Below are 26,760 nucleotides of genomic sequence, written 5' to 3'. Positions count from 1 at the left end.
CCCTGGGCATCGAGGTTCCATGGTGGGTTGGGGAGGAGGAGGGGAGATGTGAGGGGGTGGGGGCAGGGGCTTTAAATCAGGACAGCCTGTTTGACTCCTAATTGTCCTTCCCAGTCCAAGCCTAGATCCCAATAGCCACCCGGGTGTTGATCCTCGCTCCTTTTCAGTCCTGGCCCCTCCTTTGCTCTGTCTCCCAAGAGCTGCTGCTCAAGCCCAGGCCAGCTGTTGGAGGAAAAAACCGGAGTGTGGTTTGTTTGGCCCGTGCTTCCCCATCCCAGCCCTGCAGGCTCCCCTTCCCGGGCGGGGGCTGCATTTCCTTCTGCCTGGGTCCCTTTGGTCCAGGCACAGGAGAAGCTGTCGGGACAGCTGTTAGCAGGGAGGAGAAAGGCAGCAACAAGTGATCTGCGGTTCTGCCAGGGCTATGTGTGAAGGGAGGTGTGGTCTGAGCACAGGGCTGGGAGCCAGGAGCTTCTGTGAGTTCCATATCCAATGACTGCCTCTGCCACTGGCTGGCCTTGGGCAAGACACTTAATCCCCTGCTCTCCATCACCCTTTCTCTGCTGATCCGTGCATTTCATTGGGGTGGGCTGTGCCTGATGGGCAGTGACTCCAGTTCCCTGTTCTCTTCCCTGTCCCTCCTCGAGAGGTCAGCAAGAATCAGTGTGAGCGCAAGGAGGCAGAGGCCTCCCCTGGGAGCTGGTCCTGCTGGCTCTGGGCAGTGAGTGGCTGAGGTGGTGACTGACACGAGAGTCTGGGCTAGTGGCCACTCCATCATTCTACCAAGTCCACTCAGAGCGTCTCTCGCACAGGTGTCTAACACCCCCTGCCAATGTCTCCTTGGTACCAGGCTTGGTTACACAGTGCGGGGAGGAGAAATCCATCAGGCTGCAGCTTTCCTCTGAAGCCTTCAGAGCAAATGTTCCTCTGCCATACCCTTGGCCAGAAAACTTCTCTGGGTCTCAAACGCTTGCTGCGAGAGCACGTGGGAGATGAGGAGGCCGGGAAATCATCTGGAAATGCTGCCTCCTCCCACTGGAGTGTGGTTAGGGCACAGTGACAGCAGCTAAAAAGCAGCATTGTACGGAGCAGGGTCCAGACAGTGTTTCTAGTGCTACAGCTGGCCCGGAAGGACGGTCTGGTGGCTACGGCACTGGATTGACCCTCGGGAGACCCAGGGTCAATTTTTACCTCTGCCTTAGTCTCACTTTCTGACTTTGGGCAAGTTACTTGTGAAAGATGTGGGTAACTAGATTGCTCCACCACAATTCGGGAGCTGGAGGTGAAGATGTTTTCTATGGGGAAATACGATAGGCAGGGATGAAGGGAGCAGGCCCCTGAGTTAGCAAAACACACGCTGGAGAAGTCCGCTCTGTCCATCAGGTTCCGATTTATTTTCAGAGGAGGGCTTGTAACTTACTAGGCTTCTCTCCCCATGGCTCGGTTTGTAATTCTGTAGGATCCTTCAGTCCCTAGATCCTTTCAGTCGCGTGGTCTGCATCTTGCATCTCCCTACGGCCCAGGCTATCCATTTGTCGTACTATTTCCCCTATCACCGCCACCACCACCACCCTGCCATGCCTCCTTCTTGCATGTGTGGCTGTTGCTCTCAAAATCATGTTGCTGATCAACTTGAATGCCTTGATGAATTGGTGTCTTGGGAGGCTCTTGGGTGATAGATAATAAATAGTTTGATTTGCATCCCAGCTGAGCAGGGCGACCTTGATGAAATGACACATAATAGCCCAAGGCAACAAGAAATAATCTCCCCGAACTGTGGGAAGACTTTGCCAGAGCCGGGTTTGATATGCAGCCCCAGTCCGCAATGCCTGCTCCTGGTTCGTAGGTGTCGCCGGGCATAGAGGGCCGGCTCTGTAGGAAACTCTCTGAATCATCAGGTCTGAAGTCAAATGAGCCTCTTGAAAATGTTTGGGGATCCGCAGTTCAACAGCAAAGCCAGAACTCCTGGCTTCTCCTCCTGATCACAACTGGCTTGCTCTGTCACCTGGGGGCAGTCACATAACCTCTCTGGGACTACCTCCCAAGGGGCAGATGTGAGGCTTCAGCTTTGAGATCCTTGGGTGAAGGACCCTAGAGGAGTTTTGAATACCATCCTCTAACCATGGACAGTGCTTTGCGGAGAGGAGGGAGGGTTGTGCCAGTGCTGGAGGAGTCACTGATCTTCCCTGTGTTTGTTTCTTTGCAGACAAGCCCGGTAACTATTTCCCCCCGCCGCTGCCGACACCGCAGGATGGTAAGTACAGGATCGCTTCCTGATGCTTGATTTTTCTGCACTTGGGATACACTTGAAAGCAAATCACTTGAGCCTCTTCTGCTTCCTCCAGCTGCCTCGTGGAGAAGCGCCTCCCTGACCCAGTGATCTATTTCTCAGCCTGACTAAATTCTCTTTCTCTCCTGAGCTAAATCACTGGTTCACACATACACGCTCCCTCCCTTCCCTCTTGCAGCCTGAGCCGGCTGGGCTCCCTTGCCCCCCACCATTTCTCTGCCTGCCTAAGAGGGAGCAGAGTGGCTTTGTCTGCTCTCGTTTCTGGAAAGACGCAACACTGTGTGGCTCCTTTTCTCTGACACCCATTCCTGAGAGGAGGTGGCACAAACCCATCTAGAACTGCTGCGGGCAGATCTTTTAAACCTGCTCTGCTTGCAAAACCCAGCTAGGCCATTTAGTCTGATGGGATGGAGGGGACCAGAGGTGGGATCTTGCTCAGTTTATAGGGGAAGAAGTACTGGTGACTAATTCCATGGCCATAATGCAGTTGTCCCCAAGGTGCCCTGGGCATTGGTACCAGGGTGGGAAAGTCACACAGAGTTGAGTGACTGGTTTGCAGAAAAGTAAGAGGGGGTGGGGGAGGAGGTGCCCTGGGCACATGATGCAGAGACTTCCAGGCAGGATGGCCAGGGAAAGCCCCTTTTCAAGGAGGTGATGTGTTAGTGTGCAGGAGGAGCGGCAGCAATTCTCCCCCTCGTGATCTCTTTTGTCTCGTCAGTGTATCGTTAAGCTCACAAGTTCTGAGGCTTCGGAAAGGAACAACCCAAGACCTTGCCCAAGAAGCAGAATAATCCAAGCTCTTGGTTTAACATCATTACAAAAATCCTTTTTTCTCAAGTCTTTGCTGGCAAAAGGCCCAGAGGCTGAAGGCCTCTGCTTAACCACAGCATGGGCAGCAGCTGTACAAGCTTACCCCTTGCCAATGTGCCACAAACCTTGGCCCATTGCCCCCCCTCCCCCCCCCCCAACAGACAGGCAGTGCTTCCCTGAAACTGGGAAAGGGTTAAGTGGGTTCTGCAGACTCACTGAGGCAGATGGCTCATTGCCTCTTCTGGATATAAGAGGTGGGAGGTGCTTTTGGAGAGAGAGGGGACATAGGATGTGGGCTGAACAGTCCAGAAAGGAGGAACCTTTGAAGCAGCCAAGCCTAGGGTGAAGGTTTGAGCTTGTTTGTTGGTAAAGCCACATCCCTAGGACATACAGACCAATTTGGGAAAGGCTCCAGGTCTTGGAGACACTGGGGAAGTTGAGTCACCATGGCCCATCGCTCTTTTTTGCTCTCTGCTGGTACTGCTGTACTAACACTGCACAAAATCTGTCAGGCTCTGACTGCAGCTGGCACAGCCCTTTGAGTACCCTCCTGGCATGAGAGGCAAAATGGAAACTGGTTTGCAGCTGGGCATCGGGTGCCTTTTACTGCCATGGTCATAAATGTCTTTCTTGACAGCGAGCCAGCTAGATGCTTAGAAATGTTGACCCTAACTCTCTCCCCTTCCCTGGGGTTATTTGCATCCCTGATGGAGCCAGAAGACTTTCTGCTCCTGGATTCCCCACTATCCCTTTATCTTAACCCTCCTTGCCTCAATGGAGTTCCCCTTCCCCAGAGCCCAATGCTATTTCCCTGGTAGAAAAAAGCCTCATTTTCTCCCTACACTCTGTGCAATCACCTTATCCATGTTTCACTGGTTGAATGCATAGATAACCCCATCTAAAAATGCAGCCGATTATAGCATGTTAGTTTCTCTCTCTCTCTCTCTCTCTCTCGCTTGCTTTCTCAGGGTAGGGAGGAAGATAGGAGAGAAACAGATGCCAGATAAAATGTCATTAATCTATAATTGGACCCAAGAAGACGTGTAATTCAAAAATAAAAAGGAACGTAGGTGTATCTCCCACCTCGGGGCTCTGAAATATTAACAACCCAGCCCATCCAGCTGACACGTTCCACGGAGTCCCCTGTCAGGATGTGGAAATGCACATGGTTTACGCCTAAAGAGGGCCCTCTCTGTGCGCCTAAAACGTTTCAAACGCATCTGATAAAAAACTGGAGTGCCTCCCGCTCCCCTGTGGCGCTTTAGGGTGCAGCATGGAGAGAGAGGACTGCAGATTTCTTTACAAGACCAACTCCCCGGCCCTGTGTGTATGGGACTGCATAAGAGAACTCGCTGGCATCAGTCACCCCTCATCTGCATAGGCCCCCATCCTGCGAAGACTTGTCTGCAAGCTTAATTTTTCAGCTCAGCTGTAGTCCGTCAATGTCCACGGGATTCCGCCCGTGCTTAAAGTAAAGCACGTGCGCAAATCTTTGCAGGATGGGGGTTGTCATCTGTAGATTCGCCTGGGCCATACCTGGGTCTCCTAATCCAGTTAAAGGGCTGGTCGGGCTCGGGTACTATGGGACTGGGAGCTGTAGAAGAATGAAGCTAGACAGACACCCCTACTGTAACTTGGCCATGTAGTTGCATTTGTCCTACCTTTAATTGTGGGGGGGCCTCTTCCATTAGTAAGTTTAAACCGCTTACCCCCTCCCACTCTCAGTTCTCACAACCTGCTAGCTATTGAAAGACACTGCGGGAGGGGGGACGGAATCTTTCTCTTTTATAGGAGAGTTTGGGCCCTTCCTAGCTCCCCTCACTACCACGAAGTTGTGACACAGAAGTAGTGATATCATGTTCATTGTTCTCGGGCAGCAGTTGATTGTGTGGGGGTGGTGATGACATCAGTCAGCAGGCAGGCACTCCTGGGAGGGGTACCTTGTCGGAGGGCTGCGAATATGTGCAGTACTGACAGAGCGCATAGCAACCGGCAGGCGCTGTCAATTGCTTTTTCTCCAACTCTGCTCCACGCAGAGTGCCGCTCTTCTGGGTAGTTCCTGCTTTACGTTCTGGGCCAGATCTCAGCTCTTGCAAATCTGCATTGCTCTGTTGACTCCAGGGAGTTTACTCCCATTTACACCAGCTGGGGATATGTGGTTCTATATTTTTATCCTGAAGCCCTAACACTCTGTTGGGTTGGGTTTAGGTTTATTTTTCAAATGTAGTATCTGGATTTTCAAACAGTGATGCCCAGCTAGACGTGAGACTATATTATAGAGAATCAGCAAACCAAAATCCTGGAAAGCTGAGCTTATCCTCCCGATGCTGCCTCCCTCACAATCTCCCATTGCATCACATTCCTCTCCGGTACATGTCCGTGTTTCTTTTTAGATAAGGGAAACGACCGTATCTCATTAAAACTCCGTTTGTGTCATTAATCTTCTCAATAAGATGCTCCGGTGGAGTCACGTCTGTCTGGTCCAGTGGGATGTGTGAATTTTTTCCATCTTCTCTTTGCATAACTAAGCTTAACAAGAGTCCATATTTCTTCTGAAAGACTTTGTGGTTATGATGGTTCATTAAAAATCATGAAGCAAGGTGGGCTGAGCTGAAACCCTGGATTCTTGGAGGAAACTGGCTCCAAATTTTGGACCCAGGGTTTGGAGTTTGGGTTCCTCTCTCTGCAAGGAATGACTGGAGAATGAAACTGCCTTTTAAGCTCCATGGTGGGGTGACGCCCACCTACCTAACCACACGTGCCCAGTGTTGTGGGACTAGGACGAGAGAATAAAACTGGGCTTTCCTCTGAAAATTCCAAAACACATACAGGAAAACCAGAGGTTCCCCCCTGTCCCCACCCCCAAGAATGTTTTTGAAATTGAGGGTAAGACTGAGTGTCCAGGGGGTCCCCAGTCTGCCCCTCCTGTGAGGCCTCCACCAGCTGTCAGAAGCCACTGGAAGAGGAGTGTTTGACGAGCGCAAAGGTGTCATTTATTAGCAATAAGCTGGAGATTTTTAAATGAACAAGTTTCTACCCTAGAAAACTCCTTGACCACAGACTGATTTATGGAGCGACATCTCCCTTCCCCGAAACTGGGGTGACTCACGCTGTTCTGTCTCCCAGATGCATAACCCTGCCATTGTCCCTGCTGTTGGACAGGTGGGAACCCTGTCGATCTTTGCCATAGCGCTCAGCTGGTTGAAATCCTGTGTGGTTCCACCAAAGCCAGAAGAGCTGTGCCCACTTCCGCCAGCTGCGGATCTGTCCCATAGAGTCTCACTTGTCTAATGCAGCTCCCCTGTTTTCAGAAGGCTGGGGAGGGGTGGAACGGCTTGTCTGAATATGGGAGCTAAAGGGTGGTTATGTGTCGGCCTCTGGAAGCAGAAATGTTCTGGAGGGATTTTGTTGACAGGTGTGGCACAGAAAGGTGTATGTGAGAGAGTGAGCTGGCTTTCGCCCCTCAAGTGAAATCGATGGTGAGTGTTACAGGGTCTTTTTGTAGTGCATGTGGCTGGGACGGGGCAGTCGTTTTTAGCATCCATTTCTAGAGTTGGTAACTGGTGTGTGTGTGTGTGTGTGTAATGGAGTTGTTGTAACTGGGCAAAGGGAACTGTCCCCCTTTTAAAGCAGGGAAGATGTGTTGGGGGGTGTGTGGGGGGAAGGGGAGTGGCATTTCTGGCCCGTCGGGTGGAATATATAGGACGAGGCATTTGGCTGATGGATTAGGCCAAGCCTGAGATTTCCTCCCCGCCCCTCTCCATCTCCTCCTCCCACCAGGGGCTGCTCTGCTGAGTTTCTGGAACCTGTCTCCACTTGGGTAATTGCGAGTAACACCTGCATGGAGCATGGATGGCCCAGCTGGCAGTGTGTTAGAGACAACAGCAGGGGTGACGCAAAGCGATTCTCGTCCCGCATGGGGGGAGTGAGCCCTGCCTGTGTGGTGGGAAGTTCAAATAGATCTCCCTCGTCCCCCGTGCTGGGCGCACTCTGCTGTTCGGAAGGGCCACGGAGCGCGTATCCCTCTGCAGGAACGCCAGTGGTCATGGGAATGAGGGGCTAAATGCAGATGGGTGTGGTGCCAGCATCCCTAGTGCACTGCTGTCCCTCACAGCCCCGTCAATGCGCTTCGCCCCTTCAGATACCTCCTTCCCAGGTCTCCTCCCCACTGTGTCCCCGCAGCTCCCTCCTGCCCTCTGGCAGGTCCTTCTGATCCCAGGCCCTGGCAAACAGTGCCAAGCATGGCATGCCCTGGCGAACAGTGCCAAGCATGGCATGCTCTCCGGCTTTGTGAGGCCACCCAACTCATTTCATGAGTGACTTGCAACAAGTTTGAGCCCAGCTCTCCAGAGAGGGAAGGGATGGAAGGTGGCTTTGTGGCACCGCCCAGCTCCTGCTTGGAGACCATGGCAACCTGAGCCCAGGATGCTTTATGGCCTGCCAGGTTTTTGAAGTGCATACAGTGTGCTCGGTGCTGTACGCAACCCAATCCATTGGCTGCACATGACTGCTAATTAAATACCCTTGGGGTAAGTCCTGGGCGGTCTTATGAGTCTGTCTGATTCCTCCTATTGCTCTGTTAGCCAGGTGCTAATCAGACCTGCAGTGCCCCACTGTGGGACAGATGGCATCGGGGGACATTTCCCCCCTTCTTTCCTCTTGTGTTGACTTCCCTTCCCCACGCTCCACAACCGAAGCTCTGGTGATGTCAGAGCGGGGAGTGAATCCAGCATTCAGCTCCCCTCCACCCCCCACCTCATGCTCTCATGGGAAGCCCAGAATCTGGCCTGGCACCTGTGACATCAGATCCCACCTTTCCCCCTACGTGTGGCAAGGAATAGCTCTACCCTGCCCCTGCCCCACGGCAACTGCCCAGGCATGGGGAAAGGGTAAATGTCCTTCGTTCTGCTTCACTTAGCCCAGACCTGGGAGTTCTGATCTAGCCCCTACGGCCTTGGGCGACTCCCTCAACCTCTGTGCCTTCGTTTCCCCAATCTCTCTCCAAGGGGGCCGCTCAGGATGTGAGGTGCAGCGTAAGGGCCCATCATCACTATTTCCTCCTTCCCCTGGATATCCTCAGAGGCCAGGCTGAACCCTGGGGGGCAGTCACTGCTCCTTTCCCCAGGGTGAAGACAGCCGAACTCAGTGGCATCCTGGATCAAGCACATGTGCCAAGCTGCCGCTCTTGGGGAGCCCCTGGTCTGCTCCTAAACCCTGAGGCTACGTCACTGTCTCCTCCACTCCTGCTGGGAGAGGGAGACCATCTCCCACTGCTCTCAGCCCTAATGTGCCTCTGATCAGTGTGCTGTCCTCTGGGGCTGTCCTCTCCAGCCCACAGGGGAACCCTCCCAGTTATTCACCAGGGCTCGGGGATGGACGCCAGTGCTGCTGATGGCTTTGGGAGCTGTTGAAAGAGGAGGCTGCAGATCTGGCCATTCAATCTCCCACTGGTTTGATGAGGGTGGCTGGAGCCAGGCGGGTCCCTCCCCCACGGGGCCCAGGCAGCGCGCTAAGCGCCTGTTTATGGACCCATAAAACCAGCCACAATGCACGAGGAGACGAGCCATTTGATAAATTAAATATTGGAAAAACCACTTTCTCTGGCTTGGCAGCCCCATAAATACAGGCTTTGCAGAGCAGTGGCTGGCTGGGCGGAGGGGGTGGTGGTTGCAGTGTTTGCTTTGCAGGCGGCTTTTCTCTTTTGCATTGAGAATCAGTTAGCCGATTAAATCCCGAAGAGCCATAAATTTGACCGTTTTGACTCTGGCTGGCCACTGGGGCTCTCTCTCCTGCATGCAGTGCTGTGCTGTGGATCCTGACTGGATCCTGGTAGCCGAGAGCATCGCTGGGCCTTGGCTGCTTTGCTGACTGTTGACCATTCCCGTTCCCCTTTGCCTCGGCGTCCTAGGGTGGAAATCCATCCTGTTTTGTTCTGTGTCGTAGCCTGCCCCCATCTAGCTACATGTGCGCAGCATCGCTGGTGGATACCAGCGGGGATGGAAGGCGGCGGTGCTATGTATTTAGAATCTGGTTAGTGCCAGAGTTGTATTGCAAAATATTCCCCCCTCCTCCCCCCAAAGAATCAGCAGCCATTTTCTTTCTCTGCCCCGTCCTCTCTGGGCCTGTGCTGAGTGATGGTGAAAGAGCTTGTCTTGCTTCCCTAGACGGGGGCCCCTCCAGCGCCAGGCAGAGACAGCTTAGTTGGATGCTGGGGGGGGAAGCCCACGGTGCTGCCACCCGCGCACTAAAAAAATATAAAAATCACAATGCTGGTAATCGCTGTTCCTCAGTGTGTGGGGACACGAGTCCAGCGCCTTGCACCAGTGCTAAATTCACTTTACAAGGGACCCCCCCACACACACACGATGTAATTACACTTGTACTTCAGTTGCTTGGTGTTTCAGCAGATACAGCAATCATTCTCTCTCTCCCCTTCTTCCAAACCCATCCCCGGCTTTCTTTGCTATCAGTTATTGCCTGGAAATTTGCCCAGGAACTTGACAGTGCAAACAGTTTGGGAGCCCAGGAACCGGAAGGGGTTATCTGTCTGGCTTGGCAGAATCTGTTCAATGTCTAAAGTGTTGGAGAGGGGGCGGTGGCTCAGCCATCTGCGCAGATGGTTTGGTTCTCTCTGGCTTATAGACTTTGTGGCTGAGCGTAAACCTGGCTTCAGACTTAAGGAGTCAGTGGTTTGGGTCTTGCCTGCCCTACCCAGAGCGGCGCTGCGGGAGAGTTGCTGCTTTTCTGACTGCTTAATTTAACTGCCTTAATAATAATAATAATAATAATAATAAAAAGATGTAATTGGAGGGATAACTGACTTTGGCTGAGAAATCATGCAAGGTTCTTAGTTCTCCGCCCCCTGGCCTTTTGTGGTGCTGGCTATTCGCACAGTCCATGTGGCACCTGCAGCTGGTGGGGAGTGAGTTTGCTCATGTCTTGCAAAAGAGAGTCTGGACAAAAATATCTGAGAGGAAGGATGGGTTTGTGGTGAAGGCTCTGCCCTGGAACTTGGGTGATTTGGAGTGAACTCCCACCTCTGCCATAGACTCACCATGTGACCTTGGGCAAGTCAATTAATCTCTCTGGGGCTCAGTTCCCCATCTGTAAAATAGGGGATAATCAACCTTCCTTTCTGTCTTCTCTCTTTAGATTGTAAACTGTTTGGAGCAGGGGGTGTGTGTGGGCGTGCAAAGTAGGACAGTACTGTTCTCCCTACTTTACAGCGGTCCCAGTTAATTTTGCTTCTCTGACGGGTGAATTTAGAAAGAGGTGAGTGGCTTGCTGTCCTTCCTCTCCTATTCTATCTAGGTTCTTATACTGCCCTTCTCACCACCCCGCCCGAGTGCCTTTGAGCAGTGGGCCACACATCTGTCCCGGGTTGTTTGGTGTCTGTCTCTCCCAAAAGAAGCACGTGTAGAGCAGCACGTGCAGAGGAGTGTTTTGTGTTCGAATGGTTGTGGGTTGTGTTAGAGAAAGCAGCTCAAAGAAACGCAGCATGCGCTTGGAGCGGAAGGTGGGGAGGTTTGGGATGGTCCTTTGCTCCTGGGGGAGTCCATTGCACAGCCTCGGACCGACCTCGGAGAAAGCCCTGTCTCCCCCCCCCAGATGAGTTTTACGCTTAGGCCAGGTCTACACTACAGCCTAGATCAGGATAACGACAGTGCTCAGGGATGTGAAAAATCCACACCCCTGAGCGACGTAGTTCTCCTGACCTGACCCCTCGTGTGGGCAGCACTCTGGCGATGGGAGAGTTGCACCCGTCGACATCGCTACCGCCTCTCAGGGTGGTGGATTAACTACACCAACGGGCTGCGTAGGAGCATCTTCACAACCGCAGTGCTGTACGTGAAGACAAGCCCTCACTGTTGAGTGTTCTGGCGTGCCAGAGGACTGTAGCTGCTGACCACGGGCTTCATCCCGGAGCTTTAAGCTATCACTATTGGCAATTCACAACTTGTAAGCGATGAAAGGCAATTTGTGTGCAAGTCGGATCACAGCGGGGTGCAGAGGGAGTCTTGTTTTCCCTCTACCCAAATTCCCAGCCCTCTCTTATGGGGGAATCATTGCCGTGGCAGCCAGCTGTCATGTCAAACCAGGATGAGGCTGCTGGTGGGGAATCATCTAGCACGGTACAAAGATCCTTCATGCCGCTAGCTTTGGGCTTAAGCAGTGGGGGAAGGGAGATGCCTACGAAATCCACTGTCTGCCTAAAATTCTGTGACTGACTAGAACTTCGAGGCCTCCCAGAGGGTCAGTTGCTGTGCACAGGCAGTGGGTGTGTTTGCTTTGCACGGCCTCTCTGTGCAGGCGGTGGGTGGGTGTATATTCTGAAGGCTTTGGGGGAAGCTGGGGTTAATTTTCCCAAGATGGTGGAGAAAGCCTGTAATGGTTTCAGGCTCTGACCAGAGGCTGTGCGTGGTGCTCAGGTAGTGGCTAATGAGCACAAGGCCAACCTTCTGCCAGTCTGTTAATAGCCTACCAGCCTAGCGGCTGGTTAAAACCCCACCGTGTTGGATTCTCGCTCGGTTTGTGACCTCCCCAAATCTCCTCTGGGTGGCTCCGTCTGTTTTGCTCTGCAGCAGCCCTGTAACTAACACGCGGCCAGGCCCTGGCTTATGGCCCTTGCAGCTCTCACGGCAGAGCTAGTTGTCCGTCCTTTCCTTCTGGGAAAGTTGAAGAGACGCCTGGCCGAGGGGGTGTGAGGAGAAGTCGGGGGAATCGGAGCATGGCAGGAATTTTGTCACACCTCACATCACATCACAAAAAAATGGCCCCTTCTGTTTGTGCAAGGTTAAATTTGTATACTGGGTTCTTCAGCAACTTTCTCCCCACCCCCTGCCAGCTGTTTCCTTTAATTACATACAGCCTTGCAGCTCCCTAAGACTTCATTAAAATATAGACGGGTGTATTGACCTACTGATCCGTTTTCATTGCACTTCTGTGCCACAGCTCAGGGGCTTGATCTTGAGACGAAATGGGCACTCGCAACTCCCTCCAAAGTCAATCAGACGCTTGTGTTGTTACACTTGCTTGGTGACCCAAGACCCTTTGTGTTCCCATGGCGGGGCCTGGCTGCTTCCCAGCCTATTGGATCCTGCACCAACGTTACAGTGGTAAACGTACAGCTTTCTACTGATTACTAATCATGAATAATTCCCGTGGGAATAGGCTGAAATCCTAGGAGAGCTCTGCGTGTAGAAAAGGGGGGTGGAGGGAGAGAGAAGAGAGCTCTTGTTCTAAGCGCAAATACCTGAAAGGTGAAAGGGAATACAGAAAACCTAACAAACACCAGTGTGGTTCGGGAGGAAGAATGTTTGATTTCCCCTAGTAGGCCCCGGCCTCTCTTTCTCAATAACCCCTGAGAAGGAGATGACAGAATGAACCCCACTGGAAGGTCACTGATGAAGTCAGTGATCCCATGGCAGTGGTCTGTTAGGATGGTCATGACTATAAGATGCCATCCTGGGCCTGTACCTGATCCTGTCAGTCAGTGGCTAGAGGGTGAGGAAGGATGGCTTAGTGGTTAGTGTGTTAGCCTGGGAGTCAAGAGACTTGGTTTCAATTCCTAGCTCTGCCACAAACTCCCTGCGCGACCTTGCACATGTCACTTAGCCTCTTTGTGCCTCAGTTCCCTGTGTGGAAAATGGGGAAATTAGTACTTTCCTACTGCACTAGGGTGTTGTGAGCATAAATGCGTTAAAGACCGGGGCACTCAGATACTGTTGCAAACACCTAAGAAAGGTAGACAACTCCCATGGAAGCAGAATGGGACCTTTCAGAAGAACATGAAACCAATCCACTGCCAGGCTATGGAAATGGTACAGGGTGACTGTGGAAGGATCCTGTCCAGGACTGGCAAAGCTACTTGTTACTTGGATAACTTTCCATTATCTCTGCTTGTGGCTTTCCTGATGTGGACTCGCTGCGGGTGGAGATGGCTCTCCTAGGCACCTAGAATGTGGCTGCCCCCCTGCCAGAGGCAGGCAGGGCACTCTCTGTCAGCAGCAGCCACTCAGGGCCATTCCTTGCTGCTTCGTAGAGTGGGAACGTGCCCGTTACTTGTTCTGGGATGTTGGCTCTGCTGTGCACCCCAGGAGCTCTGCTGCGGCAGAGCACGCTTCAGCTCAGCCAGTTCGCACTGGTTCAGGGTTGCTCTGGAGAGAGAATAGATGCTAAACATAGCTCATCTTACTGCTCGGCTTTTGCTTTTGGGAAGTAGCGGTGGTTATTAGACACCACTTTTGATCTCTTGAGAGTATTTTTTTTTCCCCTCTCCATTTGCAGTGAAGTTTTAGCTTTCTCTTGAGGATCAATTTATGCACTTTCATGTTCTAAGGTTTAACTATCCAGGGAAAAGGGGAAGATGGGAGAACTGTCAAGCTTGTATTGCCTTGTCTTGTCTGATCCTGGATCCTCGCTCGGGCAATATCAACGCAGCCACCCACCCCACCTTGGAAACCCTCCACTCATCCTACCACCTGGCTGATTGTCCTATTGGCCACATAGTCATGGAGAACTGTGTCCAGAAAGCTACCGTCAAATAAATTGGGTGCTCTCTTCCCCCGTGCGTGTTCCTAGCCTCTGCTGAGCAGGGAGCATGCTGGAATCCTCCTCTCAAGTCCTTATATGGCTGACTGTTGTGTTACTACAAACCATCCGCTCAGACCTGGAACAAACTTTGCTTGGTTTTTTTATGTGAGGTTTTCCTGCTGGCTTAATTTTGTGCCTGGCACTGGCTTCTATCTTGTGGAAGCTGAGAAGACTCAATGGGTTCAGAATAACCTTCCTTGCAGCTTTGTACTTGACTCTAGTGACCCTGTGGGACAGTTTACTTCATCCTGTAGCTGCATGATTCAGTGTAGGATCCTTGGCTACTTCCCCTATATGATTTGAGCCTGGGCCTTCGTTACAGATTTCAGCATCCCAGGGTCTTTGAGAGAGCAACAAGTCAAGCAACTGGTCTTCCTGCGTAAGGACAACCGTATTGGCCCCTCTGCTGGAAACAGCCGTGCAGATGCTAATGGCATTCATCACCCCTTTGCAGCACTGCAGGTGTAGATGGCACATGCTGAATGCAGTTCAGAAGCTGTCCCTGGTGCACTGAATTGGGACAGGCCCCAATACAAATGGGGTGTGAGTGGGGGAGGAGTGGAGAGGTTTGGAGCTGAGAGAAGAGGGTGGGTGCCTGGGAGAAATGATGCTTCTCCTGGCATGGAGGGGACGGGCTGACGGGAAGGCGTATGGGAAAACTTACCTGTACTGAGAGCAGGGTCCTATTGCACTAGGTGCTGTACAGACGCATGGAGAGGTACAGTCCCTGCCCCAAAGTGCTCACGGTCCAACAGATGAGCAGGACGCAGTGTGGGAGGGAAAGCAGAGTCGTGGAGAGGGGAAGTGACTTGCCGAAGTCAACCACCCGGTCACTAGTGGAGGCAGGAATTGAACCTAGTTCTCCTGACTCCAATTCCCCATCCAGCAGGCCGCCCTGCCTCCAGCTGGCCCTTGGCCTCCCCAGTAGGGGGCACTGCTGCAGGTCCTGTGAGCAGCCGCTGCCAAATTGAGAGTTTGGCTGTCACCGTTGGATTGAGAACCCAGCCTGCAGGGTGCCAGAGTCTGGACTTGGCACTTCAGTCACTGATTCCAGTCCCTTCATCCCAGGCTTGTCTCACTTGTTCCCTCGGGCCATTCTTCCCCTCCCCCTTGCTGTTCACCAGTGGTGACAGCGATGTTCCCATGGACACCCCACAACCGCCCCTCTGGCATCCCCACCCCACGATCTCTGTGACACTGTGAGAAACTCGCCATTTTTGTGATATGTCAAATGCTGGCCAGGAAGAGGAGGCTCCGTGGTGCACAGCTGTCACCCTGTCAGACTGGGCACATTTGCACCATGCAAATGTAGGTTTCCTGAGTGCCCCTTGCCTGACTGAAGATTTTGCTTGACTGTGGGGCAGGCTGCTGCAGTGAACTAGGGCATTAATACACCCCCACTGAGGAACTGGCACTGGACTTGCAGTGGGTCACGATGGAGAGCCCCTACTGGCCAGGTTCCCTTTATTTAAAATTGCCACCTTACCCAGTGAAATTGGTAGCCTCCCTGTACAGGAGCAAAAGAAGGCTGTAGGCCAGAGGTTGCAGTGTACTGGCAGAGCTTTGCGGGGAGCCCGGGACCAGCAGATCCAGAGGGCTAGAGCTCTTCAGTGAGGCAGAGCTGCTCGCTTCCGGCTCTGCAGATCACCTCGTCTTCTGTGTCTGTCCTAAAGTCTCTGGGGCAGGACTGTTGTTGTTCCTTAGACAGGGCCAAGCCCCACACTGGTGCTAATCACGAAAGGCTGGGCAAGGCTTCTGCCTATTCCATGCCTGTTGGGCTCTCCCCTTTCCCCCCGAGCGAGCCTCTTCTGTCTATAATGTTCATGGTGAAGCCCACAGTACATGATGTGTTGCAAGCAGAACTTTCATGATGGCTCCAGCTCACAGCCGCCATTGCTGTCGGTCGGGCCGATGCATAATTTGAGTGCAATCGTGGGTAATTAAAGCCAGCAACTCCGCTCCGGTCAGTGTAGCCTTAAGGTGCCTTTGCCATGTTTAATATTTAATATAAGCAGCAGACAAAGAAACCTGAGCCACCACAAATGCCAGCGTGAAAGGATCTGGCCCAAATCCAAAGGCTACCCCTACCGTATCCTGGAGGAGCTGATAGCGGGGCTGGCCAAAGGCTGAGCACCGATGACCATGCGGCCTGGGCAAGGCTAGTGAGAGGCAGGGGGTGGGTTTGTGAGACCATGGAATTGAAGACTAGTCTTGAGAGCTACGTATTACTAGTGAATGTTCCAGACTCATGTGATGCTTTCCAGCTGTCGAAACTCATCCCTTTACAAAGGAGGTCAGCGTCAGTCTTCTTGCCTTCCGTCCAGAATCTTCTCTCTGGCTAATTTTGCAAAATGTGGATTCAATAGCAGAGAATAGGTTAAAATGACTCATTTCTTTCTCACCCTCCTCTCTCCTGCTCGCTATATACACTACCTTCCTTTTCATTTGACTATATCCTTCACGTGTCGAGCCATTTCTTCTGGTTTCGCTGCTGAACGTTCCTCCGGAGCAGATTCTGCTCGTGACTGTGTTTCTTTCTAGTGAGGGCGGCGGGTTGGAGCTTGTTATCGAGAAAGGCCTTGATGCCAAACCCAGGGTGGAATGCACCTCTGACCTGCATCCATCCCCGAAACAGGCTGATTAATTCTGTGGATGATTAGAAATCAGCTAGCCTGCTCAGAGCTGCTCTCACCATGGGACTTGTGACAAATTAATGAGAGAGACTCCAGGTCGGTGTTTGATTTGCAAGAGTGACTTTGATGTTTCGAATAACGAGAACATGAGGCTTAAGACCCTCCCACCCCAAGCATTGCCCCGCCCCATGGCTCCAGCACATAATGCAGCTTGCCACCATTCTGCTGCCTGCCCATAGATGTCTTCAGCTTTACTTCTGACACCTGGGTAAACTTCCCCACCACCCAATGCCTGCTTGATTAGTGAAATGTGTGTAACCCACCTTTCCTTTCGCTCCTCCTTTTGCTGCTTAGTGTGGACGCAGGTGGCAGGACAATGCCAGTCGCAGCAGAGAGGGACTGGACTGGTTTGAAACGTGGGAAAAACTGGAGCACTGAATGGGCCAGGCTTCTGTTTTTAGTGTCAGTTACAAAAGTGGCATAAAGCACAATGGCAAGCTGGGGCTGTAATTGGTGGGAGCATGGTTATTGTGCCCTGTTGGTTGCCGTGTGTGTGTATGTGTGTGTTTCTGTTTGTGTACTCGTTTACCATTGAAAGAGTGGGGAATTACCAGGCTGCCTGGAAGGGAGGAAGTGCATGGTTTCCCAGGGATCCCCTGGGCTGCCGTCCTGAGCTGCCCTTGCGATAAGGTTCTTGGAGGGGTTAGGTTAGTAAATTAAGTATAAGGAATTGAAATCCTCAGGCCTTCTGGTAGTAGGAGTTAATGTCCCAGCAGCTGGGTCTGAGCCCTGCATCCTTCCCATGCAGACAAGCACCTTGCCCATTATTTGGTGGGTCTTTCAGACATGACCTTAAAGCGGGGAGTCCTTCCTGCTCTATCTATTTACTAGGACTTCTGTGGGGCTCTTTGTAACAGCCAGAGTTTGCAGTGGCATCACTAGCCAGCATTGTCCTCTCTCCCCCATGTTGGGGTAGGTTGTTTTCTGCCCTCTGGGCTCCATTTCAGTGGGGTTGTATGAGAAAGCTAGTGAAGTACTAAGGGCAGAGAGGGACTATGGAAATAGATGGAGTAAAAGGAGCTCACTCCAGCATGGGCCAGGCGTGGACCGTGTGAGCTCACATTGTCTTTGTGCCTCCCAGTGCCGGGGAGAGGTGGCTCCTTGTGTCAATGCCTCTATTGCAGGCAATTGTGTATTCCTGTCCCACTGTTACTCTGTCACCCCTCTCTTTCATCTGCTCCCATCATCTCCCCATCTCAGCCTAACAAAGACTTGATCACTTCCTGCCCTGTGCCTAGGATCACCAGAGCCGACACCAACTCTTCTGGCTAGGAGCATGGAAATGAGCCGAGCTGGGCAGATTCCTGCAGCGAAGAGTTGGGAGGTGGCAGGCACAGTGCAGACTTGCTCTATGTCACTCTGCCAGTGGAGATCAAGCTCTAAGCAACTCCAGAGGAATGGGTATACATGTGTCACATGCATAGACTGTCATGTGAATATTACATGCAGCATGGGGTGCAACATATGTATATAATAGTGCTTACCTCATATATAGCGCTTTTCAGCAGCAGATCTCAAAGCACTTTACAAAAGGCAGCCAGTATTGTTATGCCTATTTTACACATGGGGAAACTGAGGCACAGAGAAGGCAGGGACTTGGCCTTCTGGGTGACGTTGAGCAGTAGCAGAACCAGGAACAGAATCCATGTCCCTACTCACCAGGCGGTTCATATTAGTTCACACAAATCACTGTATGACTTCCCACAAGTCCAGCATATAATACATGTGAATGACTTGGATTTCAGGTCCATGTGGACAGATGTTCATCTTCTCATGGGTCCGACTATTACTCCAGTACCAGGGTCCTTGAGCAGAGAGGGCCAGTGCCAAAGGGCATAGCATTGAGGATGTCCACCACGAGCCTTCCACGCTTGCTGCACTGGTGACCCAAGTTGAAATCTGAGCCCTGCTCTCTGGAGCTGACGGGCCTTGTGGTTCCAGCCATGTGCTCTAAAGAGAGCAGGAATCTGTATGTTATGTAGAGACGCCCCCTGACTTACACAATCGTTCGATTCCGGAAAGCCTTGCAAAACTCGAATTTTGCGTAAGTCAGAAACGTATACCCGTACGTTACGGAAAAATTTCCACAACTCAAAAATCCTATTTCTGGCTTATGGAACTTTTTTCCATAAGTGCAAATTTGCGTAAGTCGGGTCTTGCATAACCCCCACGGGGAGCGTCTGTACACATTTAGGTGTCTGGCTTCCCTAGTCTGTGCTTTTGGAGGTTTCCACCGTGTTTAGATAGGGTGGCTTCCAGCTGTTCTCCTGATGGCGTGAAAGTGGCAGATTCCTTCTCCCTCACCAAACAAGACACGGCTGATGTAATTAATATTGATGGCAGGGAGGGTGGGCCCAAGTGGAGGAGCAAATGTGCACAGATGAGTCTCAGCTGGAGCTCCGGCCTAACTGGTCTCCATGGCAACATCCACCTCAGTCTCCTGTAGAATTCATGCTGGCCTTTCCCGTCCTGACACACACACACACACACACACACGCGTGCACACACGGCACGGCTCCTTCCCCGTTGCCTGCCCTCCTGGCCCGGGGACTTTGTTTTCCCTCTTTTGCTTTCCTCTCAAAGGAGAGACAAGAACAGATACCCTCCTCCCTGCCCACATTTAGCACCAATCATTGATTTACGTATTCAGTGGTGACACTCCAGGTCCCTTCTCAATGAAAATGGCTCAGGGTCTGCTTCAGAACCAAGTGCAATGGGGCATGGAGAAGGAAGGAGGTTTTAGGATTGCTGCTTAATTGTCTTTCTATAGTGCTGGTCCCTGTCAGAGACAGGATAAGGGCCTGCATGAATCACTGGTCTGATCCACTGGGACAGTGCCCACGTTCCTTGAAATATGGATCTAAGTTTTATTTCAGGAGGAAAACCCTCAGTTTAAACTCTCTGAATTCATGCTCTAAGCATGCCTGGGCAATCTATTGCAAAGCAGGGATGTGGGCAAAGAGACGCATTGATACCCCTGTTAGCTGGGTGGCCATCAATACCCATTAGACATGGCAAAGACCTATCAGTTCATCTCAGCTATTCCCCTTCTCCCCTGCATCCTGACCAATCTAGGATTGTTCCCTTATGTATGTTCCCAAGGGCCTTGTCCTGTCTGGATTTAAGTGACTTGACCAATGGGACTTTCCAGGGAATAGTTTTCAGTCTAACAGTCAGCTGAAACTAAGCTTCCCTTAATATTCCACTGTCAATTTCATCCTATTCCTTCCTGCTAATTCTGTCTCCCAGTGTCACCCCAAATATTTCCTTTCTCTCCTTGTCATATGCACCCCTTCAAACACTTACCTTCGTGCCTACCCTCTTACTGCTCATTGAGTTCAGCTCTGGGTAATTGTGTGCTATGATTTTACAATTTCTCGTGATAACACGGCTTTTACGAACAGTGGCCTGGTCCCTTTGAAGCCAATTGAAAGATTATTTTTGACTTCTGAGAGGGTTGGGCTGGGCTCCTCCAGCACTGCATTATTGGACACCAGAGGAGGGGATGCAATGAGAGTTCAATGAAACATTCATAGAGGCCTAAACTCTGTGCCCAAAAATGTTCCATTCAAGGGGAAGATGGCCAACTAAATGATTAGATCTGTTTTCAAAGATGCCATTTTTGTGTGTGCCCTTCTGTAGTACATTTAAGACTAGGGACTTTGAATGAATCAGAGTAAAGAAAATTTGCTGCAATGAAGCACTGACCCCCACACCCATCCTGGATTTCCCAAATGTTGGCTTTATTTGCTTTCAGGATATTCACCTATCCCTTCCAAGGTCCCATGCTGCAACGCGGCAGGGGCAGGTTTCGACACGTTGCTGTAAAGGCAACGTGCCATTAATGCAGGAGTTGCTGGAGCATGATCTGAAGAGCCAGTGTTTGCTGAGCCAGCGCTGTAACAGACTTGTGGAGGAGTGCCGGTAACACACACCAGTGGATTATGCTTGTGGAAACTCTGGTCCAAGTGGACAAATGGAGAGGCCGCTCTGTAGTGGGGAAAATGCATCATGTTAGAAAATTAATTCTGTCCTGTTACACATGGCACCTCGCATATCCAGGAACAAATCCTGTTTAAAGATATGTAAGCTGCTTGTGGACAGCTAAGGGTCACCGTGGTCATTTGAAGTACTTGTTTACAGGAGGACACTTTGAAAAATTAATGTTTTTTAATGGATTAGTTAAACTGCATTAAACCCCTGTGTGAATTCGGTTTAGCTTCATTCCCTTTGGAAATGAATGAAGCTAAACCGAATTAAGGCTTCTTTAACTGTCTACACAGGGGCTTCATGCAATTTAACCAGTCCATTTTCAGTTCACACCTTCAGCTAATTCAGATTAATTTTCCTGAGTGTCCCTGTGTGGACAGGACCTACCACATTTCTAACCTTGGCAATCCTTGCCTACACTAAGGGCAAAATTGTATTCAAGATCATGTCAGTCAGCGCAGGTGGGGCATTTTTTCAGTCTAGCCAAGCCTCGTGATAGGCAGCGCTTACGTACTTTTGCCAGTGCGTCAAGGTGAGATGGGTGCATCGAGTGTGAATAACTGGAGGGAGGGGAAGCTTTGCTCCTCTCAGGCACAAAGACATACTGGGCAACTGTGCTTGGCATCTGCCAGCTGTTTGGGAGCATGTGACATTGGTGAAGGTTTCAGCTGAATTCCCAGCAGTTCCCTGGAGATGTTGAATACCCTGCACTACCCCTTGTTCTGCTACTGGTGTGTTTGTCACTGGACCTCTTTCTTTCCCCAGGACATGTTCCTTCCTGGTAGAATTCTAACCTGCAGTTTATCCTGACAACAGCAGCATGTCTGTGGGGTTTCTTTTGTTTGTTTGTTTCTACCCTTTCTCTCTCTTCTTCTCTCTGCCCCCGCCCAAGTTCCTGTAATCAGAGACATTTTAAACCACAAATCTAGGTAAATCCTACCTCCTATCTCCCACCCATGAGTTTTAATCAAGTTTCCTACTGTGCTTTTCTGATTGTTTTCTCTGCCTGTTCGGAGAGGGGACAAGTGCCTCTGTGATCTGGAGCAGATCCAGGCTGCCAAATGCACATTCTGCCTTCAGCTGGGGAGAAGGTGGAATTGTCAGGATCCCCCTCTCTCTGGGTCTCAACATTCCCCCCCATCCTTTCTCTGTGTAGCACCTGCCCCTGACTTTCCTTGCAAGATTAACGTCCAGGAGCAGGAGGCCAAGGTTGTTCTGGTCCCCGTGAGCTGGGGTGAAGCATGCTTGTGTCTACCCCCACTCTCCCAGCAGGCTGTTGATGTTAATATCACTCCAAGTGCAGTCTGGGTACAGACAGCAGGATCTGTGAGGCAGTAGTGCAAGCAAAGTGAGAGGGAGCCTGCCATGTGCGTGTGTGTGTGCGTAATGAGCAATCAGCGAGGAGTCTGAGCAGATTTTCTTTTTCAGTGCAAGGAAAAGGAGCAATTTAAGTATTAAAACCCCCAAATCCTTCTCTGGCTTAATAACAATAAACAAGTAATAATATAAACACTTCAGCTTATAATACAGAGCCTGTTGCCTTGGGCTCTCAAAGCACTTGACAATGCTAGGCTGGTATTAGTCCTTAATGCTCATTGGAGACCCCTGGCTGAAAGGCTCCATATGTGTGGCAATTATCATCATCCCCATTTTATAAAAGGGGAAACTGAGGCACAGAACCCCACAGCAAATCAGTGGCATAGCTGAGAACAGAAACCAGGCCTCTTGACTCCCCTTGCCTTCCTCACCCACCCCCGTTTCTCCCCCTCACCCCATTCCTATCACCACACCATACTCTTTCTCTTAGCTGTCTGCTCTGAATGCTGGGCACTCTGCCTTCCAGTGCCAGCAGCCTCCAGAGAGGCCAAGGATTGGATGCGGGGCCAGCCCCAGGTATTTGGGAGAAGGGTCTGTACTCAGCCATTCGTGCCAGGGCCCAGGCAGACTTCTTGGTAAACTCTGTAGCGTATCTGAGGTGGGGGGAGAGGTTGGCAGGGAGGCTAGGGATCAGGGCGGCTGGCTCTGGTGATGGATGGAAGACAGAGGGAGAATCAGAGTGAGGGTGCCTGTAACTGCAGGCCAGGGGGCCCTGAGTTAATTAGTTAAGTGTGGGGCAGTGTTGTATGAGTGGGACGTTGTTGGCATGGCCTAGGAGGGGATGCTGTGAGAGCCATGTGCCACTGCTCAGGTTACTCCTGCCGCAGAGCAGATTGAGTGGCCTGGGGCGGGCACTGCCACTCTCCCTTAGAGAGAGTCCTTCCAGATGAGGCCGAGAGGACAGGGTGGGGCGAGGGGGGGCATCTTGCTCAGCCACTGCCCACGCTTTACCAGAAACAGGGAGTTTAATTCTCCAGAGCCCAGGTACAGGCAATGGCAAAGCATGCCAGCTGGTACTGCCAGGCTGGGGCTTTTTCAGTGCCTCCCGCCAACCTCGTGCCACTGATCCAGTTATCTGATTGGCTGAGCCTGAATCCTCCAGCAGTTTTAGACAGTGCCCTATGGACACCTCTCCGGCCGTGGGCAAACGCCCAGCGTCCCAGTGCCAACGCCAGCAGTTGTTTCCATCGAAGAGTAATGCTGTGGGAGGAAGAGCTATTTGTAATTGTTCCCCTGGTGGCTTTGGTCCCTGCAGGATGGAGGCTGCAGCCCGCTTGTTTTCCGCTGTTATCTGGGGCACTTTTTGCAGGGGAGAGCCTGGGTGTTTGTAGATGCAGTTGGAAGAGAGGAGGTGGAGCTAGCACCAGCCATCTGCAGACCACGGTTCACTTGTGCCCCTCAGAACCCAAGTAAGGAGCGGCTGGTTGCTTTAATGATGATAAAAGTGACCCACTCACTTAGCAGTGTGGGAAAGTAGCCTGGGCCAAATTAAAACCAGGATAGGTTGTGCCAGGTGCAGAAGGCTGTGTGAGTGGTTTATTTCAGCTTGACTCCAGGTGTCATCAGCCTCTCCTAGACCACAATCAGAGGGTCCGCACAGCATTTTGCACTGGGTTTGCTATATCCTTTTGAAACCTAGTTTCGGTTACCACTAAAGCTCCCCTGTAGATGAGACTCATATTGCTTGGGAATGATGGAGCTGGCATGTCTCTCCTTCCCTCTCTTCCGTCATCTGTTTCTTTGCCCATCCAGCCATCTTCCCTCCTCCAACCGCCTTGTTCTATGTCCTTGTGGAATCCCAGTCTCAGAGCCCTGCCTTTCCTGGGGGAGTTGGTTCTATTTCCTGGGCTCCCCTTGGCCTCATTTTTGCTGCTTTGCTCGCGTTCCTGGCATCTCTAGGGACGAGGGGGGAATGTTTCCATACGTCACTTTTGTGGCTTGTTGGCTGTGACCGACCACTGTAAGTGACGCTACTTCCTTCCATCCCGTCCCTTGCCTTGGGAGCCTTCTGCAAATGCTACGTGCTGCGAGCCGCGAGCCCACCCGGCTGGACAAGGCCCAGTGGGCAGGCTGTTGTGTCATAAATTGATAGTGTGAGGACATCGGAGTTCATTCCTCCTCTGCTTGCCCTGGTGGGAGGGGTGGTGGGGGAGGGGGAGCAAGCAGCCATCACTCCAGCTGTTGCTGGTCTGGTGCTGCAGAAACAGACTCATGTTAAAGGATGAAAGCTGTGACCCTTCCGCTCCACCAGGCAGAGAAGGGCCGAAACCTTTCCCAGCTCTGGCTGTTCTGAGGAAAGGCCGGATCACCCTGGTTTGCCCAGTCCCCCTAGCTCAGAGAATGGAAACCCCCCATTAACATTCCCTCTTCCTCTCCATCTCGAAGGAGCTGGTCACTGCACCATACCAGGGGGAACGCCTGAGCCTGGCATGGCCCAGCTAGAAGGAGGCTACAAATCCCCACCTCCTTCCCCTTCACCTAAACCTTCCTCCCTTTAGCAAACACAGGCTTACCGGGGGAAGCCATGGAGAGCTCAGACCGACTCACCACGCAGGCCGTAATGATGGCAGTTCTAACTGTAGCAGCAAATGTATTAATGCAAATAAATTCCACTGATGTCTGTCACCCCAGCACCTCCATCCTGTGCATGGTCTTTTTTCCCTCTGCTCCAGCAGAGCGGAGAGGCCGAGAGCAGTTTGACAGGAAGTCAGCACAGTTACTATAAGCATGAGCCCTCCCTTCTTGTTTTGTCAGCTTGCTGAAGTGTTGTTTTGCTAGTCCTACTCTAGTTGTGTCTCTCCCTCACCTTCAACCACCCGGGGGGCCTTGGGGAAATGTCAGCTCTCCGCTCCGGTTTCTACCATTCACTAAGAGCCGTCGAATGCACCACTGACCCCTTATTCTTCGCAGTTCTAGGCACACGATGATTTAACTAGAACCATGATATTCTCCAGCCGCAATCCTCCCTATGCAAAAACACGCTGCTGTTGCACCAGCCAGCAGACTTGTTCCATGACTCAGAACGTCCATAGGAGGATACTTAGTGCTGGAGAATGTTATCCTCATATTACACATGGGGAAACTGAGGCACCCATTGGTTGTGACTCACTCAGGATCATGCAGGGGAACAGAGACCCATAGATCATCATGGATGCAATTCCAGCTTTGGAGGCAATGGTGGGAGCTCAGGGGTTTTGGCCACCATGTCATCTAACCATGATGGGTAGGTGAAGTGCAGCCTCCTAGATGTTAAGGCCCAAAGAGACCATTGCAGTCATTCAGTCTCACCTCCTGCATAGCAGGCAAGAGATTTCATCCTGTGAACCCTTGAATCTAGCCCACCTTGTGGTAGAACTAGAGCAGGGGTAGGCAACCTATGGCACACGTGCCGATTTTCAATGGCACTCACATTGCCCAGGTCCTGGCAACCAGTCCGGAGGGCTCTGCATTTTAATTTAATTTTAAATGAAACTTTTAAACATTTTGAAACCTTATTTACTTTACATACAACAATAGTTTAGTTATATATCATAGACTTTTAGAAAGAGACCTTCTAAAATTTTAAAATGTATTACGGGCACGCGAAATCTTAAATCAGAGTGAATAAATGAAGACTCGGCACACCACTTCTGAAAGGTTGCTGACCCCTGAACTAGAGCCTCTCTCTTAGAAATACATCCAATCTTGATCTAAAGCTTCTGGAGGGATTACCACACCTCTAGAAATACAGTTCCATTGGTTGATTACCCTAACTGTTTTGTTTTTAAAAAAGCCCCTTATATCCAGGTTGAGCTTGGCTAGGTTCCCCTACCTCCCCCAGTGCTAGAGGAGTATGAAGTAGTAAATTTGCTAACACTGATGCAGTCTGAGAGTCAAGGTTAGAGCACAGGTCTCCAGAACCCTCGTCTCTCTCTTGTGCGGTGTTTCTATAACTAACTCATGTATATGGTTAGGCAGCTAGTGTGTAATTCGTTGGTTCTAAGGCCAGAAGGGATCATTGTGATCTAGTCTGACATCCTGTCTAACACAGGCCAGAGGATGTCCCTGAACTCATTGCTGTTTGAACTACAGCATCTCTTTTAGATTATCATGCTAAGACCGTCTCATTGCTACATTGTGCTTTCTCGTCTCTGCATCGTGTCCACCTGTTGTCTATAGTCAGATACTTAGATTACGAGTTAAGGGACCATCTCTTTGTTATATGTTTGCCCACTGCCCAGCCCAATTGAGCCTTGGCCTGTAAGTGATGCATATAATGACAGCATATGGAAAGATGAGCCGGCAGCCCCTTCAATGTTTGGTATTTTTAACTGCGAATTCATGTCATTCCAAACCCTGATGGGCATAAATGCTCAGAGGTCCTTGCCATCATGGGCAATATTCCTGCTGTTTGATGTTTACTCAGATATCATGTGCTGTACCATTTTATTATGATAGGAATCCCATGAACATTTCTTACCACACTGGTTAGTACTTTATTCCTCGATTCAGCAAAGCAGCTGTGTACATGCTGAAGTCTTACTGTAGAAAATGGAACTGAAACACATGCTTAATGTTACAAACATGCTTAAGTGTTTTCCTGAACAGGGGACTTAACACCTCTTCCAATTTGAAAAAAAAAAATTGACTCCAAGGTTTATTCTTTTCCCTCCTGTGGTAACTTCTGCCAGGATACCTAAAATTAAAGTACAACTGACAAGAGATCCCTTTTGGAAAGGAAAACTCCTGCTGACTTCAGTGGGAATTTCATGCTATGCAGAGCATGTATGGCTGTGCATCTTTGCCATTTATAATAAACCTGGTTTGTATTTCTCAGTTCTGATGAGAGAAGAGAGATGTTTATTTTATTCTCTCTGGGCTTTGTGCTGACATAATCTAGCCATATCACGATATCGGACGGGCGCTTTGTAAAATCAAATTTAAAATCATCTGCTGGAAAAAAACATTTGTTTTATTACCAATAATACCTGAGATTACGTTTCTTTCACTTTTAACAAACAGTTGATTTGC

At 50.9% G+C, this 26,760-nt stretch overlaps 1 protein-coding gene across 13 annotated transcripts in view; it reads left to right on the top strand.

The window, feature by feature from the left end:
• AGRN (agrin) overlaps positions 1-26,760 on the top strand; it is a 220,023-nt gene that overhangs the window by 112,518 nt on the left and 80,745 nt on the right. For all 13 annotated transcript variants that reach the window (XM_050931381.1, XM_050931375.1, XM_050931382.1 and 10 more), the window contains one exon: positions 2,204-2,251. In XM_050931381.1, the coding sequence (XP_050787338.1) occupies positions 2,204-2,251 (48 nt within the window). The remainder of the gene's footprint in view (positions 1-2,203; positions 2,252-26,760) is intronic.

Source organism: Gopherus flavomarginatus, chromosome 21 (assembly GCF_025201925.1).
Source record: "Gopherus flavomarginatus isolate rGopFla2 chromosome 21, rGopFla2.mat.asm, whole genome shotgun sequence".
Lineage (NCBI taxonomy): Eukaryota > Metazoa > Chordata > Testudines > Testudinidae > Gopherus > Gopherus flavomarginatus.
Note: the sequence above shows the minus strand (reverse complement) of the source record. Positions and strands in the feature narration are given on the sequence as shown.